Genomic DNA, 22,585 nt, shown 5'->3' on the forward strand with positions numbered 1-22,585 from the left:
CAAAATTGGTATTACTCCCAGATCACGTTACAAGTGTTGGTGTGTCCTAGCACAGAATAGCTCTAAATTCATTTAGACCAATACAAAGTTTTAGGTCATAAATCAGCTGCAGTTGTCCATATTTAACCTCTGGATTAGTTGCATGTCATTTAGCTAAACATTGTCTTAAAAAAACTTAACTACAATGTTTCCTGTTTCATTCATTTTTGAAGTACTGTGTCCAGAACAACTAAGCTAAATTTGGGTAAATTACAGACTAATGTATTCAACCAGTGATAACATTTTGTTATGATAAGATCTCTGTATTTTGATAATATATCTTTTTAAGATCAAAGATCAAGGGAACAAAAACAAAGTTTATCCCTTTTTTTTTTCTTTTTTCTTACAGAGGATGATATCCCCGGCAATCTCCCCCGTGTGCTTTTATGTGGCCACATCTATTGCACATTTTGCCTGCAGTCTCTTGAATGTGACAGTGTCATCAGATGTCCGGAGTGTGAGGTAAAAATTGTCTTTCCATTCAGTGGAGGCCACAACTCAGTTGTTGACAGTAGCAAATTTAAAAGGATCACTTTCATCATAGATTACTAAATTAGTGGCTTATTAATTTGTAAAGCACTTCACGTATAAATGTGAAATGATTACTTTCCTTAAGGGTAGGTGTAGATGTGCAAGAAATGCTAGAAACACATGGCTGTTGTAATGTCACTGGATATTTTAGTAGTTTTACATAACACACATTGTGTTCGAACAGACCGAAAGTAGCTTTTTCTTTATTTTTTTTTTTCAAGCTAAATCAGCAACAGTTGCTATTGATGTGGTTTTGCATCAAAGTTCTTCATTGCAGAAAAAGTCAAAGGGTGATTGTAAGCTATCAAATTGATCCTCCCTGCAGGTTGTGTCCACTCTTCCCGAAGGGCAAGTGTATGGTCTGCAGGAAGACAGCAGAATCATAGGCCTTATCTACACTACTAAAATGAATAAGATGAAAAGGTAAGATGCATCTCTGACTATTGAGCTAACCCACTGCTGTATCAGAAGTTGAATGCTAGATTAGATGAAACTTTATTAATCCCTCGGGTGGGTTCCTCCGGGAAATTCAGTGCTGTTAAGAATTTTGCCTCCTCTGCATGTAATGAATGTGCCATAGATTTTACAGTATCATTAGAGAGTCTTTATTCTCCCCCTGAAGGGAGGGAGTATGTTGTCAGTTCAGTTTGTTTGTCTGGTTGTTAGTAGCCTAGCTCCCACAGTTTTCAGTTGCCCCACCCTGGGGCGCCTCTGTCAGTGTGCCCCAGGGTGACTGTGGCTACAGTGTAGCTTGTCATCACCAGTGTGTGAATGGGTGGATGACTGGATGTGTAAAGCGCTTTGGGGTCCTTAGGGACTAGTAAAGCGCTATACAAATACAGGCCATTTACCATATTATTTTCAAATTTTGTGTGACGGTAGATACCAATACCAGTTCAAGCTGATTTATTTTGGTGAAAATCAGGTGAAGGGCACACCAAATGTGAAAATCAGTAAAAACTTTATATTACCCACAGTTTTTAATAGATCATCTTCAAATTTCACATCAATATAATAGGACTTAGGTGACATAAGTACCTAGGTTGACAGGGCATGGAGAGAGCTGTACAACACTTTTTTTTTGTTTTTTTTCTTCAATACAATGTCACAATGATGCCATAAAAGGCTGATGTCATCATTTTGTAAAAACAACATCATAAAATATGAAGTTGAGCTCTCTGCGTACTCTTGTTATGATAAATTTTCTGGTATTTCTCTTCTTAAACCTCAGATGTGACAAATCAAAGAATCGCAAAAAGAACAAGGCATCACCATCCACAGACACTCATGTCAGCTCTGATATGGAGCAGGTAAGTTTGGGTGAGGTTAGTAGTGGAGAAAGAAAGTTGTTTTCTCATCGCACATTGACACATTGACTGTGTTAATGCAGCATGTTATGTGAGATGACATTCAAGCATAGCACTACATGTTTCTTTCTCAGGTTACTGGCATAAATATTTGATTTATTCTCATTAGTACATGCTTTTAGTACTAACCACGAATGACTGGGAAATATTTAATAATTGTTGAATTAAAATTTCTGATGCTGATCTTTTCTAGCCAGCTGATATTGAGAAGATTCAGAAGACTGTAGATGAGGCATTGGCTCAGGCTGCAGAAACTCTTGCCCAGCTTGTGCACATCCATGAGGTAAAAGCTGCATTCCATACTTGTCTTTTTAAAAGTGGAAGCTGTCTTAAATGAAAACATCCAAAAATCCCTTTCTTATATACCACACCTGAAACTGATTTCATAGTTGACAGTTGCAAAAGACCCCCCCCCCCCCAAAAAAGGAAAAAACAAATGTAATGCTTAAAAGCTCACAACTGATAGAGCAAATCATAACTAATAAGGTTTATTAGCAATAGGTCCTTAACATTGATTTTGTGGGTTAAGTGTTGCTCCCAAGTCTTTGAATGATAACTTAGGCAAATTGTGTTTTTTATCTTTTATACGCCGCCTTTATATTTTAACAGTGTCGTACAACAAGATAAAAACAACCTGAACACATGTTGTAGAATATTATCACTAACTGTTTGTTATTTAACATAACATTAATTATAATACAAAAAATGTTCTTTGAGACTGTTGTTGGATTTGCAAATAAATGTTTTTCATTTGTGCAGACACTGACGACTGGTCTGGAAGAACAAGTGAAGAGAGAGGTAGCTCGGCTGGAGATGGAGATCAAGCAAGCTGCAGACAAGGCTTTACATGCTGTTCAAAACTGGTATGGATGTTAAAGTCTCAAAATGTAGTTCAATAGAAAGGCTTTGTAATGATATCCTGTGTTCACCTTTGGAAAAGTGGTTTATCAGAGTTTCTTAAGAGCTTGAAGAGAAGGGGACTGGACTTCTTTAAAAAGAATTTTTTTGTTGTTGTTTTTTTGTTTTTTGTTTTTTTGAAGGTTTTTCATCCAAGAAACATCTTTAGGTTTTTTTTGTTGTTGTTGTTTTTACTTGCTTTAAAAAAAAAAAAAACAGGAAAGACTCACAGATGAGCCAGCTGACAGAACTGGAGACAAAATTCTCATCCAGCCAAGCAGCAGTGCGCCACATCCAGGAGCGAATAAAGGCATTGGAGATTGCCATGCAGATGGCCAGAAAAGTGCGCCGTGTCCCCTTTTTGGAGCAGTACTGCATACTAAATAAGGTGTTTGTTATTCTTACATACATCCTGACAGATTCCTCCTCACACAGTATATGTCAAATTCTGTAAAATTTGTAACAAATTGATGTGACTTCACCTGCTGCTTTAATAATTTATAGAAAAGAAGACAATATAGTGAATTCTGAAATATGCTGATTTTCTTTGAATAATAGGTATTAGAGACACTGCAGGCTCCAGTGGATGACCAGTTGATTGATATGAAATCCATTACCATGGGGACTGGAATGAGGTTTGTTATTGTTTGGTTTGTAGGGGACATATATAGAACACTTCGGTCGTGTCCAAATTCATGGGCTGCATCCTCCTGAGGACGCATTTGTTGACCGATTACGTCACAGCGACACGCCGAAGGCTGTCCAAATTCGTAGACTCCTCCGAATGTAGCCGACAAATGCGTCCTCCTTTTCCCCTAATTTGAAGGATGGGTCGGGTGTGTCCTTCGTGGCCCACCATATCCCAGAATTCATAGCGTGGCTCAGCCAATTCCAGTTTTCAACAATGGCGGCCGCTACTAAGTTTTAAAATTACTCTTATTAATCTTTCTGGGTCACAAAATAAGCTTTTAACATATTTTCAGGTGAGAATGTGGGTGTGTAAACTTCAAATATCTGCTCTGTTTATCAAGACATCGCATATTTGCAAAAGTGCGGCAACGTTTTCGGAGACGTATGTTACCCACCAGCTCGATAGCTAGCCGGGAGCTCAGGGGTCACTGAAGCTGCCGAGAACGGCACAACTCCCGGCACATCATTTTCAGATCACCGCGGACTTTCGCAACTCAGGTTAAACGTAATATAAAAGTCACTTAGACAACCTAAAAATGTTATTGTTTGGCTTTTTTCAGTGTTTTGTTTGTTCGTGAGTAAATCGGTTTGGCTGAGATTAAAGTTATTAGATTAGATAAAATAAACGTTTATTAATCCCCCGGGTGGGTTCCTCCTTGGTTTTCACACAGCTGAATAAACGTCAAACAGAAAACTGATCAAACAGAAGTGTGAGATGGTTGAGAATTTACGCCAGTGTCCTGTCATATTTTAGATAGCAAGGAGCAGACGGCTGAGTTTATTAAACTCCACCAAGACAGCGGAGTTTAATAATCAGAAGGCTAGACCGTCCAATTCCACAGCCGTTTACTTCCGGCCTACCAGATCTTCTGAGGACCTGGCCCACGTAGACCGCGAAGGCCCCTCAGCAGGATGCAGCCCATGAATTTGGACATGACCTTTATACATGAAACAAGTTCTTTACGGTCTTCCCAATAGTATATTGACATATTAAAATAGTAACAATAATGTGTGCAGGAAAGTGCGGGAGTCTGAGTGCATGAGTGATATACTTTTATCTCTACATATTTTAAAACTGGGATATCTATGTATGTGTTGCAGCTGTGTTTTCCAGTTAGAGTGTCTGAATGGGAATTTAGCATTGTCCTTGAAGATGGAAGTCAGCGACCCAAAAGAGTGAGTGTTTAATTTATCCCTTATAGATTTCCACTTGTATTCATTATTCCCTTTCAAGTGATTTAAGATTTGTCTTACCTTTTTTGTTTGTTTGTTTGAGCAGTTGAGAAAAGAATTGTGCCATAGACTTCTATATGCAGAATATGCATTAATTACAGCTAATGGTCTTGTACTTACTAACTTGTACTTTACCATACATAACTGTGCAAGTCTTAAGTCACCCTTCATCTTTTAAAAATATTTTTATTAGGGAAAAAATGAGGAAATGGTTGCAGAGATTTATTAAGATGTGTAAACATGTGCAAATACAGTAAGCCCAAAACTGAGTTCCTACAATTTTAACGAGTTTGAAAGTCAACATTTGGTTCAACCCCCTTTATTCTTTGACACTGCCTAAGCTATTCTAGGCAGCTTTCTGGTTATACCTTTAAGTAGTCTTCAGGAATAGTTCTTCAGGCTTCTGGAAAGACATCCAAAGCTCTTCTTTGGATTTTGGCTGCCTTACTTCTACTTTCTGTCAATTCTGCCTCTGGTCAGGCCAAATTCATGACTCATTCGTGGTGGGCTGAAATGTATTCTTTTCCACACTGGCAATGTGTTTAGGGTTATTGTTATGCTTTTAAATGCCAATCAGAAGCTTTCCCAATGGTATTACGTGATGGTGGCATTTATAATAGACCTGTTGCCGCTGATTTTCTGTCCAGTTTTTGGTTAATTTGGCATACCCCAGCTTTTTCTCAGTTTCCTTCACTTAAAAAATGGTTCTTGACACCCACACTTCAACTGAGACCATTTTTGATGAGTCCTTGGTGAACAGTAGATGGGTGAACTGGAAGCCTAGATGCCTTTCTCCAGTCCTTTTTCAAATAATTGCTGGATTTTTTTCCCCCTATTTTATAAGGACGTGACTTTCAGATACTGTTCATCTGCTGTACACTTTTTTTCCTAAGGTCTCACGCATGTCTTGGTCCCTCCAGTGATGCATAGAACATATTATACTACAACCTGGTATATACCAGGTTAGGGCTGGGCGATATATCGAGTTTTTTTAAAATATCGATATATTTTCATGCGAGATATAAGATGTGACAATATCGTTTATATCGATATAGTCTATGTTACGTTATAATTATACTTGTGGAGCCGCAGGTTTGCCTCTTTCGTCCACTTTTGTCTCTACGCTGCGTTACTCGGCCTCGCCTCTCCTTCACTAAACACAACTCCCCCTCCTCCCCCATAGCTTCACCTGCAGGCAATGACAAGATGAAAGCGGAAAATCTCCGTTAGCGAGTTACCGCGGATCGCTCCGTGCGTGGGGCTGGACTGCGTCAACGTGTTAGCGAGCTAACCGCGCTAACGAGCTAACCGCGCTAACGACATGCAGCCCACAGGGGCTGCACGGCCTAAAATCCTTTCATTTTCTCAAAAATCGACAGTGCGCCTTATGTATGAATTCTGGTTGTGCTTACTGACCGCGAACCGATTTTATGTGGAACACAGCGCTCAGCAATCTGTCAAAAAAATGTTTTAATATGACTTTGCTAAGCTACGGAGCTGCATCGCTTGATGGATTATCGGAGGATTACGGCTACCGAGGAGGAGCCTCGCGGAGTGATACGTACTGTGCTTCAACATAATATTACCGTACTGTGTGTGTATAAGGACCACAAATGGCACCTGTTCAGAGACGTGGTGCAGCTGTGAAATCTGTCTCTTTGTTGTTATGCTCAGCGTTTATTAGTTTGCATTTTGACTGCACAATTGTGAGCTTTTTGTTATGCACAAAAACAACATTGTTTTCTTTTATTTATGGACCATGATTATTTAATAAATGCTGATAATTTATTTTTGAGTAATTTCTTCATGTACATCCACGCTGTATGTAAATAAAAGTGCCTGTGTGACATCTGGGACACAGTGTGACTAAGAACTCTCTTTTTGTTCTTAACTTATGGCTTTAAAAAAAAAATATCGAGATGTATATCTTATATCGCCATCCAGGTAAAAAATACCGAGATATGAATTTTGGGTCATATCGCCCAGCCCTATACCAGGTTGTAGTATAGTATTTTTACAATAATAGCATTTTAGGACTTGCCTTGTTATCTTTGGCATTTCTTTTCATAGATTCAGTTAAAGAAATAAAGAAATACAATTGTTCAACAGGTAACAAAGTCCCTAAAGATACAACTTCAAATCGGTTCTTTGCTAACTGCTATCTGTTATGTATGGACACAACACTGGTTCATCTCTCTTTAGTTAGGTGCTTTTTTTCCTTTCTTTTTTTCTTTTTATCTTTTAAATGGTTGGTTCATAGGTTTAATGTTAAGTTGCTCAAGCAAAAAATTTACCCTGAAAATAGGCAAGTAGAAGGACTGGGCTGAAACTAAGCAAAGAGTGGACAATGTTCAAAGAAAACCTGTGAAAAACCTTCACAAAGCCTGGAGAACTACTGCTGAATACTTAAAACCCTACATGAAAATCTGGCTGTTTGAAAGCAAAGCATTACTGTAGTAATGCTCTGTGCTGCAAATAAAACTCACAATGTATTAGTAAAGGGGTGGTAATGTGCTACAATAGGATTGTGTTGAAATACGTGGTTGTTCTGTTGTCAAAGCCCTTTGAGGTAACTGTTGTTGTGATTTGGGTGCAATATAAATAGAATTTATATGGCATTAAAACATATACACATTGTGGTTACACATATGTAAGTACACATATATCCTGAAATATGGACAAAAGAAGATTCAATAGAGATTCATTAATTTTCAGTGCACTGCTGGTGCCATCTGTATTGCCTTTAATTTTTGAAGGCATGTTAACTTGTGACATTTGTTGTAGCCTGGCTCAGTCCCCACCCAAAAGCTACCAGCCAGGCAGGTTTGGTAGAAAGTCTCACTTGAAACGTCCAGATGGCAGAAACAGCAGGTGTATTCCACGCAGTGACAAAATCCACACCCCACCAAAGCAGCGCCAGCAGAGTCCAAGAGCTAACAGTCCATCATCACGAGGCTCCTCTCCAAGCCCAAGATCTCGTTGCAGGTTCAACCTTTCTCGCCACAGCTCAGCTTCAGACCTTGGAAGCCCAGATGTGATTATTGAGGACTTTTTAGATGAGGGACAAGGTGTGTTGCTTTGTTGTTAGTACATTCTTTACATTGATTTTCTTAAATGATGTTTGAGCCAAATAGAATCTTAAAATGGAGGCAAAAGAGAAGCTTTAATCTATTTTGAAATGTTTCCTGTAGCCCTCCCTCCAACTGGGCCTGAACTGGCCAGTGACAAACTAAGAATTAACAGGAGAAGAAAACATCAGTTCTCTGCTACTAAGAGAAGTGGTAAGGAATTGTTATATAGTGTTATATCGTTATAAAGATAAAGTCAATATAAGTAGATCAATAAGCATAATGTCAACCAGCAAAAAAACAGTTGTCCTACCACACATCATTTAAAATTAACTGGTACATGCTCTAAATTAGACAAACCATTTGTCTGTTTTTAGCAGTCACACAGTGGGTGGTGGTAACCCACATTGTGAATCCAAGTCAGTTCTATGTCCAGTCTGTGGCTGAGAGGAGAGAAAGTGAGATCCTTTCAGACAAAATCAACCAACTCTGCAGTGGAGATGGTTGCAGCTTCACTGCAAAGGACACAGTGGAAACAGGTTTGTGTATGTGTGTGTGTGCACTTCGGTTTGTGTGAAAATTTTACATTTCAGTTTAAACATATTTGAGCTGTGCTATATTATAGTGTTTGTAATAATAGCAGTATAAATTTTTTACACGATATAAGAATGCCATATTGTTTTTCTATCACAATGCCATTTTACGTGCCTTAGTGCAAACAACAACAATATATGCTCAGACAGTAGTGTGGAGCTTATATAGGAGAGAGCAGCGTGTCAGGATTTATGAAGTGAATGGTTCATGAGAATACTTTTTAATCAAAGCTAGATAATGTAAATTGTTCCGTAAACTGTTAATGAGTTAAGGTAACAAAGTGGCATTGAATTTAATTGTGCTCCCTTGGAAAATGTTTGTACTGTAAGAATAAAAATGACTTGACAGTTAATGCAATAATTTAGGAATTTTGTAATTTGTGAACTAATTACTATTGGTTTGATATTGGGTGGAGAAAAATACATTGCAAATCATTTTATTATACTTCGGTGGTAAAAGACTAATGTCGTCACCCTGCCAGGAGAATGAACAGCTGGGAGAAAATTTGAGAACGAGGCAACATTGGATTTTCAAATTGGTACCATTAGTGCATCTCTTAAAAATCTTGGATGAGTTCAAATCTCAGTTAGTTCGACCTCAAGGTCGGAGGTCATCTGCATGTGATAACTCACGGAAGTCACCTAGGATTTTCAAATTTATGCCATCAATGCACCTACTAGTAGGCAGAGGGGTTGCACTGGCAGCTTTCAATATTTTTTTTTATCTTGCTTCCTTGTTCCCTTTTTGATTATGCTTGAGTTTTCCATATACTGAGAATTAGGGCTGGGCCATATCATACCGTTCACGGTAATACCGGTGTAATGTTGGGCAACGATAGGAAAATGAAATATCGCGATAGAATATGGGTAAAACACACATACGCATTGCCTTTGTTTACATACGCACATGGCGGCGATGCAGAATGAGAAGAGCAAAAGTGGATCGTTAAATGAAACGGATGAACCAGAATTGGTTTGTAAAAATGCTGCAACTTCAGTGGTGTGGAACTGGTTTGGCTTTCATCCGTCAGATACACAACAAAGCACTATTTTTGGTAGAGCATGCTAGCGGGCCGTCGTTATTACCGTGTTTTTGTTTTTTTTTTTTGGAAAATACGGCACACTTAAAATCAATCCTTTGATTTTTCTGAAAATTGACAGTGTCCTTTATAATCTCGTGTGCCTTATGTATGAATTCTGGTTGTGTTTACTGACCTGGAAACGATTTTATGTGCTACACGGCACTTGAAAATCTGTCAAATGTTTCAGTACAACTTTGCTAAGCTACGAAGCCGGACCGCTTGATGGATTGTCGGAGCATTACGGTTACCGTAATCAGGCGCCTCGCGGAGTGATACGTACTTCGCTTCAACATAATATTACCGTATTGTGTGTGTGTGTATAACCCGTTTTTAAGTTTTGTGGATATTATACATGGTTATGCTGAGGATATGTTGGCCAGTTTCCACTGGAAATGCCTTTTGGTTAAACTGTCGGCAAGGAATTTGCATTTGCACTGTTAATTTTTATATAACTTTAATGCACTTAAAAAAGCTTAAAAAAAAGCTGCTTGTTTAAGTGAAAATACATTGATGTTCTTCTTTTTTTTGGACTAATAAAGTTGTGGAGTTGTAAAGTATTTTGTCTAGTGTCAATTATATCATCAGTTATATCGTTATCGCAAATTTTCAAATGTATATCGTGATAAATATTTTTGGTCATATCGCCGTGCTCTACTGAGAATGCATCAAGCCATACTTTTAATTCAGAATGGCTATAGAAATCGTCATGTTTGTTTGTTTTCTTTGATTTACGGTTTCTCTGCAGAATCCTTGATCTGTGTAAAGTGGAACGAGGGCCACTGGTGTCGGGCTAGAGTGGTCGAAGTCTTGCAGAAAGGCTCTTTAGAGCCTGTGAAAACCTGTGCAGTCACCCAGCTGGCTAGTATCCGAGTTTTCTTCCTTGATCATGGACTCACAAAAAGCATCACCATAAATAGGTACACACACACGCACTGCAGTAAACGTAGAACCCCAATTCCCCCAAGAAACTGGGACATTGTAGAAGATTATTTTGACTCTGTGTGTTGTTCATTTCTTTTTCATCAGAGAAGTGGCACATAAGTATACTATGTTTGAAGTTGTCTGTTCTTAGCTTTAGTTAATTCTGTATTGTTTGGATGAATTTACCAGCGAAGACGAGGCTACTGAGGCTTCACTGAGTGCTGTGAACAACCAGCTGAGAAAAGTGGGTAGAGCCGTAAAAAATGACTTGGCTCACTTTGCCCCAATGGTCATCAGATGTTCACTCAAGGACCTGGTGCCTTATGATGTGGTAAGACTGCGGAAATTTATAGACGGATATAGAATTTGTATTTTGAAGAATACTTTCTTGGAAGGTCGATATAGTAAAAGCTCCTTTTTCTTAAGTTTCACGTGCCAGTATTTCAAAAAGTACAAGAAAGAACCTAAATATGCTTTTTATGAGATATTTCTAATGAAGGAAAACAGTGAGTGTTTATTATCATTATTATTATTAAAAGTTCTATTTCCAGTGAAAGATGATACTAGTTTTTCATTGCTTCTTGAAATGTTAGTAGTATTTTTTATTGTGGATAAATATTGTCTGTGTGTGTGTGTGTGTGTGTGTGTGGCACAGACAAAGGGCTGGAGTAAAGAGGCACAGGTTGAATTCCGCAATGTGGTTGGCTCTGCAGCAGTGGAGATGCGGCCTTTGGGTCAGGACCGAGAGTCTTTGTTGGTAGACCTGCGGAAAGCTCCCGTGGAACAGTTCAGCTCCAGTGTATTCATCTCTATCAGAGAGTATCTTGTTTTCATTGAAGTAGCCAGGTACCCATAAATGTCATATAACCCAAACCCATAAGAATTAAATGTTATTCATTAGGACTGAATATAAATTTATTTTGAAGCTCTGTCACCAAAATGGCCTAAACTTGTCTATGTTTCCCCCAAAAACTGCTCATAGGTTTTATTCTCCAGTGACGCTGAGCAGGAAGCCTCTGCTGTACTACCCTCCTGTATATCCCAAGATTAACAGCGAGATCAGTGCTATGGTGTGCCATATCAACAACCCTGCTAACTTCTACATCAACCTGGTACTACACATGAACATGAATAAATATGTAATGTCCTCCAATTAATTCCAGATGCCAGCAATATAATTTAAATAAAAAAAAATACACAAATTGCATTGCGTGGGGGGGGAAAAAATTATTAGGGGTGCAACAATACATGTATCGATATTGAACCGTTCGATATGGTGCTTTCGGTTCGGTACGCATATGTATCGAACAATACAAAAATTTTTATTTATTTCATCAACTTTCTTCTGACGATGCTGTCTGTGTTGAGCGCTCAGTGGATCTGCACTGTTGGGTGCAGATCCACTGAGCGCAGCGCAAGCTAGCAAGACAGAAGCTAAGCCCGTTGCAACATGCCAACTGCCTCAACGCTACCCAAAATTGAACCTCCCCCACCCTCATTCAGATCTGGCCTTTGGACCTATTTTGGTTTTCATGTGAAGTATGACCCTGATGGTAAGCACGTCATGGACAAAAGTAAAACAGTATGTTGGATGTGCCACGCAATGCTCAATAGCTAGGTTTCATTTGACGTAGACGTGACGTCGACGTAAAGCGCGAAATTTGACTGGCGGTCGGAAGTGAAAAAGATAAGCGCAAAATCACAGACAGACAGTACGCAAAATGCCTATGTCCTGTTGTGTTTACGGATGCTCCAGTAGGTCGACCAGAGAAACTGATAAACGGTATTTTAGGGTACCAAAAATAGCCCAACGAAGAGGAGAAAAATGGAAAATTCTAACCGAAAAACGTAGGAAAAAATGGATTTTAAATTTACGTTTACAGTCGGGAGGAGCAGAGTCTGCCAATGCCCGTGTCTGCAGCGACCACTTCGTCAGAGGTAATGTTATGTTTGCAAACGAACTTATTAGCATTAGGTTGTCGTTAAATTCTCGTTTACTTAGTGCTTTTAAGTTAGTAGTCTAATATTGACTTGATTGGGACTATAGGCTGCCCAAGTGCTTTGGATGACGAAGAGTCGGAGGACTGGGCTCCGACGGTCAATCTCGGCTACGAACGAAAACCCAGATCGGAATCAGTTCTCAAACGAGAGAAAAGAATGAAGCTTAAGGCAGAACAGCATCGATGTGCAGAGGCGATTTTGGATATGCAACAGACGGCTGAGAGCCCGGATTTGAGCCTAGTGACAGTGGAGAACAGGCTACTAACCCTGCCATACAATTGCAATGAGCTGCAATCACTTCTCCATCCTCCTTTGCAATTACCCAAGTCTTCAGAGGTATCTCGTTAGACCGCTGAGAATGGTTTACCTTGAAACAAACAACTGTCACTCTAACGAAGTCCTAAGGATGTGGCATGTTTGTTGACGTTAAAGCCGCTACCGCTAACTGTTAGCGTGTTTAAGATAAAGCAATATAAGAACAAACACTCACCCTTGCAAACACCAAACTGTATCCATCACGGAGTCGTTTTGTTCCAAGGTTGTGGACCCACCCGCTGACAAAAAAATTGTACGCCTCCAGACTCTTGAAAGCTTTCATTTGCTGCCTAGTGTAGTAAGAAGTCTGGAGGACCAAGTAGTTGGTGATATCCACAGCCTCGATAGTAGGCAAATCCTTTACTTCTGTGGTGTATTCGGACATTTTCAAAGAATACGGATCACGTCCGATATATTTTTTAACTATCTGTTTATATCTCTCCCGAGAAACGGGGTCTAAAGTTGCACAATAGCTGCTCTCCTGACTCTCCACAGTGTCCTCCATGTTTACTTCCGCCCTCCACTCAAAAATCGCGCTGCCTCCGCACGTCATCAGAACCACGTGACCGCAACCCAACTATTGGTGGGAACTAGTGCGTCAGCGCAGTTAGCTTGTTAACGTGTTGATGCCGCCCAGACCCACGCACGGGGCGATCCGCGGTAACTCATTAACGGAGATTTGCCACGTTATGGCGTTAATGTAATTTTAATGAGATTAACGCTGACAGAACTAGTGGGAACACAACGAATATGACTGCGCATATACGCCAACATCATCCTAGTGCAAAGACAAGTGGAAGCAGACCAAAACAACAAACACGCATGCTACAAACTTTACCCGAGTCATTTAGACAGCCGTTAGCACAGGATTCTCCTTATGGGGGACCTGATATGTTTAATATGCTGCTGAGAATATAGCCCAGAAGAAGCGGATAGTATAGCTTTTATTTTGGAAAGAGCCATTTCTCTGTAATAAACTCTCTTTTCCAAAGATGAGTGATTTTTCGATCAGATAGATTTATTTTATAGAGACAGAGATAGCATTTTGAATTTTTCCCACACTTATTGGTTAACTGAATCTATCTTCCAACATCGCCACCAGGTTGACAACATGGAGTTCATGTTGCTCTCAGCCAAGCTTCAAGAGTTCTACAATGATCTTGCATTGCTTGAAGAAGACAAGCTCAGCATCTACTGCCCTGTGATTGGACAATCCTGTGTTGCCCGTTTAGATGATAAGCTGTGGTACAGAGCTCAGGTGACAGGTAAGTGTGTGGGTGAGCATGTCAAAGATTGAATAAATGTTTTTACCTGTTTACCATACCTATTATTTAGCACTTCTTAGTGGTCTGATATAATAATGTAGTAGGAAGTAGTAATTTTCCCAATATCTCATTTGATATTACTGTGTTGCTTCCACAGTCCGCCTGCTAGAATGCAGGTTGCATTACCACACAGTTGGTAAGAGAAGAGAGAGACCAATAAGTTTATGTCCCTCTTCTCAGCTGTACAAGTAAAATGGCAGAAAATCGTACTAAACCCTGTCCCACACAGCATTAAATTATTTGGGCTTTTGTAATCTGTAATTAGTGGACATAAGTGTTTGAAAAGCAGCTGAACAGATAAAATGGTGCTAAATCTACATTTTCTATTTTTCATAATTTGTTAAACAGCTGCATAGTTAAAACATGCACTGTTACAAGTTTTAAAAAAATGACAACTGAATGTTAATCAGAAAGACTTGTTTATTTAACAGCAGCAGCATTTTTGTTAGCAAAACAAAAACAATTCCGTGGTTCTCATCCTCGACTGGAGTTAATTTAGGTTAGGTTAAAACTTTGGAACTATTCGGTTGAGTCAGTAAGCATTTGGCTTTGTTAAAACAACGGAAACATTTACAGAAAATGATTATAAGTGTGCATGCTACTAGTTAAGGCTGTCGAGGTTGTGGGTTTTCATTTTAGGCTGTTGGTATTGGGGTTTGCCGTGTAACATCATGCAAAAATGACTCAAGATTGATCTCACATTGGATGTGTTCTAAGCATCGGTTGCTACAGGAAAATGGCTGGCAGTGGTTTCTGGCTCTTCCTTAGTTGCATAGAAAATGCTGCACCAAAGACTTGTGATTCTTTGGTTGTTAGCAGATTGCCATGCAATTTTTCAGGCTGCAAATACTTGTTATCGACTAGCAGAGCCATTGTTTTCTCATGAAGATATTTCTTCATACATAATTTTTTTTTTCACTTAATCTTCAACCTTTTCTTAAACCTTTGTTCAGCAAAACATTTTTATTTATTTTTTTGCTGTACACTATTGTAACTGTTTGTCTGCGTGTGTCTGTGTAGGGCATCCAGGAGGAAGAAAAGTGGAGGTTCAGTTTGTTGACTTAGGCAACAGGAAAATCTTGTCAGTCAGCGACTTGAGGAAGATCAAAGATGAGTTCTTTGCCCTTCCTGCAAGGGTGAGACCACAGAATTTTATGTATTTTTTGTTTTTTAATTATTATTCATTATCGGAATTTATTGCATGTAAACAGAATCTACAGTATCTGTAAGTTGTGAACAAAAGTAACATACCTAAAAATCATCCAGTAAAATGAGTTCATTTCTTGACTCCAGTTCAGTTCAATTAAAATGGTCTAACATGAGGGTGTGTGCTCACTCCTTGATAAGGTTGAAAGTTATCAGTGTTTCCCACATATAGAGTTTAGTTATAATAATAATAATAATAATAATAATAATGGATTGCATTTATATAGCGCTTTTCGAGACCCTCAAAGCGCTTTGGGTGGGCTGGTCTGGTGTATTTGCCACCTTATTTTGGCATTTTGTTTAATATTTTATCATAAAATGAAAATGTACGTGTATTTGTTTATATTGTGTTAAAATTTTGAATAGCGTTGGGTTAAGTCAACAGGAAATGACTTCCTGTGTGCAGGCAATCAACTGCTGTTTGTCTGATGTGATTCCTGTGGATGGAGAGTCTTGGACCGATGCGTGTACTAACAGATTCATCAGCCTAGCCAACCAAAAACTGGTTACTATTATAGCTACAGGTACTGTTAATTGAAGTGTAAAACATAAGTTCCTCTGTAAACATAGCACACAAAAAAGCCATTTATGTCATCTTTTGTTGTGTGTATGCTCCTTCCAGGACAAGGCCCTAAGTCTGAGCCTCTCCCAGTCAAACTGTTTCAAGGTGAAGTGAATGAGCCACTAACCAGCATTGCTGAACTGCTGGTCAAAGAGGAGCTGGCCTGCTTCAAAGAGAGGTTAGTTCTCCCAAGTTTGATATAGAACTTGCAATAGAAAGTGTTCATGATAAATAAGGGCATTCATTTGATTAGCGGGTAAATGTTTCCAACAAATTGCTCATAATGAAATGATTGTAAACTTAGAATTAATCAATTAAAAATGGGTACTGGGTAGTCGAAGCTGCCATGTTAACCCAAATCTTGAATACAGTGGCTTAGATGGACATCACCATTGCCCCTAATCATGGCTCATGTATGTGGCTACAGACCAGCCACATAGCACGCCAAAGGCAGAGAAAAAGAGAGCTTGTAGACATTCACTTGCTGTGGAAGCAGATTTTAATTAGAGATATGAGGGATCTATGTTTTACCATCTGAGAAGGGGCGCCCTTCACCAAAGAAGTGAAAAGGAAAAGAGGCAATGTTACCAGTATCTGGATATAAGGTTATCCTCTTCCTCCTCACCTCTAGCCTCATCTCATGACCTAACGTCAGAAAAGTTCCATAAATATGCAAATTTATTCCTGATATTGTCTCAATTACTTCATGTCAGCAGAATAAACATGTCTCTCCTATCTCTGTGCAACTGACAATGAGGTATAACTATAGCTGGTTAGAAGCTAACATTATGCAAGCTAAAGGTCACACTTCTCATCATTACATTCTCACACCGCATTAGAGTTTATTCGCTTTCAGTCCAACAACTTTAGATCAAGTTCAAAGAAAGTTTCAGTAACTCCGGCTAAAACTATCAGTAAACGTTACAGTTCTTTGCTGGAGTTCAGGATATCATCAGCAACTCACCTCAGTATTGCTGTTATTGGACAGAGGTGAGCTGCACAGACTCGTTGACTCACCCCGGGCTCTTCTCACAAAGTTTTATAGCCTCCCCCACAGTAAATAGACATGAACACATATTGGCAGATGCGAGGTAAACAGGGGACTGACATTCAACATTCACTAAAGATGAACAGCAGCCACCGTAGCTAGGATTATGTTCTTGAGTTCGGAGGGGTAAGAAAACAAACTCAATTAACTGCAGTCAAATGATGCAGTATTTTTCATGCTCTAACTTTAAGAATTTAATGTATCTTGTGCTTGTTGTGCCTCTTTATTTATATTTTTTTTGGGGGGTGGGGGGGTTTGTTCTTTGTTTTGTTCCTTACAATCAATCATTGCACTTTTCTGCCAATTTAATGTACATTGTTTCCAGTTCACTTAATTTTCTTCTGTCACTGTCCACTTACGTCCCTTCTGATGTAGCCTGAACCCTAAGAATGCCTGGCCCTCTGGTGATGATTCAGCCATATGGGACCCTCCACTTGAGGTTGGATTAGCAACAGGGCTAGTTGACGTCCCAGACCAAATAATCTCTGGAAACCAAAAAGAGGACCCAATTGAGCCTCAGCTGAAGCTCCCTGCCCAACTCAAAGACCTGAAAGTGAGAGTCTGCCATGTCAACTCTCCAAGCAGCTTCTATGTCCGCTTCGCCCAGTACGACTCTCAGCTCAAAAGGTCAGCTTTGAAAAAGCAAGACGGTCATTATGATTATATCATTTTCTTGAATGAAATATTTATACAGATAGGTCATTCATCCAAGAATTATCTGTACTTTTCTATACTCATACAAGAGTATGAGTATAGAAAAGTACAGATAATTTTTTTTTTTTTTTTGCCTGTCCCGTTTGGTTCTTTTGCCATCAGAATTATTGTCTAAAGGCGAAGAAAGATACCCAACGGATTTACTTTACCAAATTGACCATCCCAGACTTGCCGTAATGGTCTATTTGATTCACCTTTTATTTCTATACTCATACTCAAAATGCTCATTCTTTACTACTTAGTCCTGTTAGCAGTTATTAGTACAATACAAATAAAACAAAGTACTACATTTGTCATCAGGTTGAGGGCACTAATTATACAGCAATAAAAGGGAATATAAGAACAAAGTTACTAAGAACAGATATAGCTAAAAGATGAAGTACATAAATGAAATATTGAACCACATATAAAATGGGGACACTAACTACAGTGGGGCAAAAAAGTATTTAGTCAGCCACCGATTGTGCAAGTTCCCCCACTTAAAATGATGACAGAGGTCAGTAATTTGCACCAGAGGTACACTTCAACTGTGAGAGACAGAATGTGAAAAAAAAATCCATGAATTCACATGGTAGGATTTGTAAAGAATTTATTTGTAAATTAGGGTGGAAAATAAGTATTTGGTCACCTCAAACAAGGAAAATCTCTGGCTCTCACAGGCCTGTAACGTCTTCTGTAAGAAGCTTTTCTGTCCCCCACTCGTTACCTGTATGAATGGCACCTGTTTGAACTCATCATCTGTATATCAGAATCAGAATCAGAATACTTTATTGATCCCTGGGGGAAATTATTTTTTGTTACAGTGCTCCATTTTAAACCAACATTAAGACAAGACAAGACAATACGCTAACTAAGAATAGTACAATATATACATATATATACATACATACATACATACATAAGTCACTTATAAATAAATATTTGGAAAAGAAACATGTGTAGTTGTAGCAGCAAACAGTGTGTTAAGTGGATGCGTTGTACAGGGAGATGGCCACAGGCAGGAATGATTTCCTGTGTCGTTCAGTGGTGCTTTTCGGTAATCTCAGTCTCTCACTGAACGAGCTCCTGTGACTGACCAACATGTCATGGAGTGGGTGGGAGGTGTTATCCAACATTGTCTTTATCTTGGACAGCATCCGCCTCTCCGACACCACCTTGAGGGAGTCCAGCTCCATCCCCACAACATTGCTGGCCTTACGGATCAGTTTATTAAGTCTGTTGGCATCTGCGACCCTCAGCCTGCTCCCCCAGCATGCAACAGCATAGAGGATCGCACTGGCCACAACAGACTCATAGAAAATCCTCAGCATTTTCTGGCAGATGTTGAAGGACCTCAGTCGCCTCAAAAAATAGAGACGACTCTGGCCCTTCCTGTAAAGTGCTGTGGTGTTTTTAGCCCAGTCCAGTTTATTGTCAATGTGTACTCCAAGGTATTTATAGTCCTCCACAATGTCAACACTGACCCCCTGGATTGAAACAGGGGTCAAGTGTTTCCTGGTCTTCCTGAAGTCCACGATCAGTTCCTTGGTCTTTGCCACGTTGAGCTGCAGATGATTCTGCTCACACCACGTGACAAAGGAGTCGACCACAGCCCGGTACTCTGTCTCATCATCCCTGCTGATGCATCCAACCACCGCAGAGTCATCAGAAAACTTCTGAAGATGGCAGGTCTCTGTGCAGTGGCTGAAGTCTGTGGTGTAGAGGGTGAAGAGGAAGGGGGAGAGGACAGTCCCCTGTGGTGCCCCTGTGTTGCTAATCACCTTGTCAGACACACACTGTGGGAGACGTACATATTGTGGTCTTCCTGTCAGGTAATCAACAATCCAGGACACCAGAGAAGCATCCACCTGCATCGCTGCTAACTTATCACCCAGGAGGGTCGGCCTGATGGTGTTGAAAGCACTGGAAAAGTCAAAAAACATGACCCTCACAGTGCTCGCCGGCTGGTCCAGATGGGTGTAGACACGATTGAGCAGGTAGATGATGGCGTCCTCTGTTCCGAGACGAGGCTGATAAGCGAACTGAAGGGGATCCAGATGTGGTCTTACTATGGGTCGCAGCTGGTCCAGGATGAGCCTTTCCAGGGTCTTCATGATGTGGGAGGTCAGTGCCACGGGCCTGTAATCCTGGGGGCCACTGGGACGAGGCGTCTTTGGTACAGGGACGAGGCATGATGTCTTCCACATCACCGGGACCCTCTGCAGACTCAGACTCAGCATAAACAGTTTATGAAAGACTCCACACAGCTGGGGGGCACAGGTCTTGAGGACAAGGGGACTCACTCCGTCTGGTCCAGCAGACTTGCCTGAGTGAAGTCTCCTCATTTGCATCTCAACCTGGTATTGAGTGAAGGTGATGGGTGGGGGAGGGGTGTCAGGAATCTCACAGGAGGCAACATGTGAAGAGAGAGGCTGGCACAGTGGTGTGGCTCTGGATTCCAGGCTGACTGCAGGTGAGGTTGTGGGGGTGGGAGCAGACACTGTGGTGTCGAATCTATTGAAAAACAGACTCCAAACTCCGCCATGGCCAAGACCAAAGAGCTTTCGAAGGACACCAGGAAAAGTATTGTAGACCTGCACCAGACTGGGAAGAGTGAATCTACAATAGGCAAGCAGCTTGGTGTGAAAAAATCAACTGTGGGAGCAATCATCAGAAAATGGAAGACATACAAGACCACTGATAATCTCCCTCGATCTGGGGCTCCACGCAAGATCTCATCCCGTGGGGTCAAAATGATCATGAGAACGGTGAGCAAAGATCCCAGAACCACACGGGGGGACCTGGTGAATGACCTGCAGAGAGCTGGGACCAAAGTAACAAAGGTCACCATCAGTAACACACTACAACGGCAGGGAATCAAATCCCGCAGTGCCAGACGTGTTCCGCTGCTGAAGCCAGTGCATGTCCAGGCCCGTCTGAAGTTTGCCAGAGAGCACATGGATGATACAGCAGAGGATTGGGAGAATGTCATGTGGTCAGATGAAACCAAAGTAGAACTTTGTGGTATAAACTCAACTCGTCGTGTTTGGAGGAAGAAGAATACTGAGTTGCATCCCAAGAACACCATACCTACTGTGAAGCATGGGGGTGGAAACATCATGCTATGGGGCTGTTTTTCTGCCAAGGGGACAGGACGACTGATCCGTGTTAAGGACAGAATGAATGGGGCCATGTATCGTGAGATTTTGAGCCAAAACCTCCTTCCATCAGTGAGAACTTTGAAGATGAAACGAGGCTGGGTCTTCCAACACGACAATGATCCAAAACACACCGCCCGGGCAACAAAGTGGCTCCGTAAGAAGCATTTGAAAGTCCTGGAGTGGCCTAGCCAGTCTCCAGACCTCAACCCCATAGAAAATCTGTGGCGGGAGTTGAAAGTCCGTGTTGCTCGGCGACAGCCCCAAAACATCACTGCTCTCGAGAAGATCTGCATGGAGGAATGGGCCAAAATACCAGCTACTGTGTGTGCAAACCTGGTAAAGACCTATAGTAAACGTTTGACCTCTGTTATTGCCAACAAAGGTTATGTTACAAAGTATTGAGTTGTATTTTTGTTATTGACCAAATACTTATTTTCCACCCTGATTTACGAATAAATTCTTTACAAATCCTACCATGTGGATTCATGGATTTTTTTTTTCACATTCTGTCTCTCACAGAAGTGTACCTCTGGTGCAAATTACTGACCTCTGTCATCATTTTAAGTGGGGGAACTTGCACAATTGGTGGCTGACTAAATACTTTTTTGCCCCACTGTAGATGGAAAAGCTATGTTGAATAAGTGAGTTTTTAAATGGGATTTAAAAGATAAAATGGAGTCTGACGCATGGATAGCAATGGGAAGGTTGTTCCACAGATTAGGTGCAACCAGGGCAAAAGCGCGGTCACCCCTAGATTTAAGTCTGGATCTAGGCTGAGCCAATTAGTATCTTGACAAGTAATTTAGGTTGTAGATTAATTAGATTTAGCTGTTTTATTGTATGATAGGTTGGCTGGCTGACTTAGATTAGATTAGATTAGATAGAACTTTATTAATCCCTCGGGTGGGTTCCTCTGGGAAATTCGATTTCCAAAAAAGCACAGCACCGACAGAAGTTACAGAGTTACAGAATATTATATATATATATATATACACACACACACACACACACACACACACACACACACACACACACACACACGTATATAAATACAGAGACAATATAAATAAAATATACGAAGGGGATAAATAGAATAAATAGGAATAAAAAATAAAAATACAAGTGAATTGCACATTTCAAGTATTGAGGTCTATTGCACTGTTGACTATTTACAAAAGTATTGCACAAAAGGTATTGCACAGTGAGGTGAAGAGGCACTACAGCTTAGTTGTTCCCCCCTCCTTTGTCCTCCTGTTTCCCCTCCCTCTCCCCTCCAGAGAGGAGTTAAACAGTCTGATGGCGTGTGGGACAAAGGAGACTTGAAATGCAAGTCAAGAACTGAACTGGGTTTTTTTGTTTTGTTTTGTTTTTTCCTCCCTCTTCTTATTGAGCACCAACACACAAATCACAACATATAAAGCAGTTGGTTGTTACTCCCATAATATAATACTGTGTAAATGTTTTGACCCTCTTCTTGTTTCTTTCTATTTTACTTCCAGACATTCTTGTCATTTTTAAGTGGTCTTGGGTTCTCCAGTCCGCTCTTTGTACCTTATCATTTTCATTGTAATGTTTTTTGCTTAAGTCACTTAAAACTGATCTCTGAATCATTCAAGCATTAAAAAAATGGCCAACTCAAGGCAGGAAAAGCAAATAATTAATTTTAAATTGTATCAGAACTTTTATAGTAGCAGCCAAAACACATCGTTTGTTCCATTTCTTTAGTTGGATGTATGAAAAACACTAAAGATGTAATACTATTTTTGCACAACCATGTTTTTTCAAATAGTCGACAGATATAAATAGAAAATTAATAGAATTAATATTAATAGAAAAATTGACATATCTTGCCA

General features: G+C 40.1%; 1 protein-coding gene across 1 annotated transcript in view; it reads left to right on the plus strand.

The window, feature by feature from the left end:
- rnf17 (ring finger protein 17) overlaps positions 1-22,585 on the plus strand; it is a 41,913-nt gene that overhangs the window by 944 nt on the left and 18,384 nt on the right. The window contains exons 2-21 of the mRNA XM_085383602.1: positions 389-501; positions 896-993; positions 1,802-1,880; positions 2,131-2,220; positions 2,697-2,800; positions 3,054-3,222; positions 3,393-3,469; positions 4,626-4,700; positions 7,542-7,825; positions 7,949-8,038; positions 8,203-8,364; positions 10,246-10,417; positions 10,611-10,752; positions 11,077-11,267; positions 11,404-11,533; positions 13,840-14,002; positions 15,083-15,198; positions 15,675-15,792; positions 15,891-16,008; positions 17,254-17,505. Coding sequence (XP_085239728.1) covers positions 389-501; positions 896-993; positions 1,802-1,880; positions 2,131-2,220; positions 2,697-2,800; positions 3,054-3,222; positions 3,393-3,469; positions 4,626-4,700; positions 7,542-7,825; positions 7,949-8,038; positions 8,203-8,364; positions 10,246-10,417; positions 10,611-10,752; positions 11,077-11,267; positions 11,404-11,533; positions 13,840-14,002; positions 15,083-15,198; positions 15,675-15,792; positions 15,891-16,008; positions 17,254-17,505 — 2,743 coding nt within the window. The remainder of the gene's footprint in view (positions 1-388; positions 502-895; positions 994-1,801; positions 1,881-2,130; positions 2,221-2,696; positions 2,801-3,053; positions 3,223-3,392; positions 3,470-4,625; positions 4,701-7,541; positions 7,826-7,948; positions 8,039-8,202; positions 8,365-10,245; positions 10,418-10,610; positions 10,753-11,076; positions 11,268-11,403; positions 11,534-13,839; positions 14,003-15,082; positions 15,199-15,674; positions 15,793-15,890; positions 16,009-17,253; positions 17,506-22,585) is intronic.

This window comes from Rhamphochromis longiceps, linkage group LG16 (assembly GCF_057381845.1).
Source record: "Rhamphochromis longiceps isolate RC_006_pf linkage group LG16, R_longiceps_female_GT1.1, whole genome shotgun sequence".
NCBI lineage: Eukaryota > Metazoa > Chordata > Actinopteri > Cichliformes > Cichlidae > Rhamphochromis > Rhamphochromis longiceps.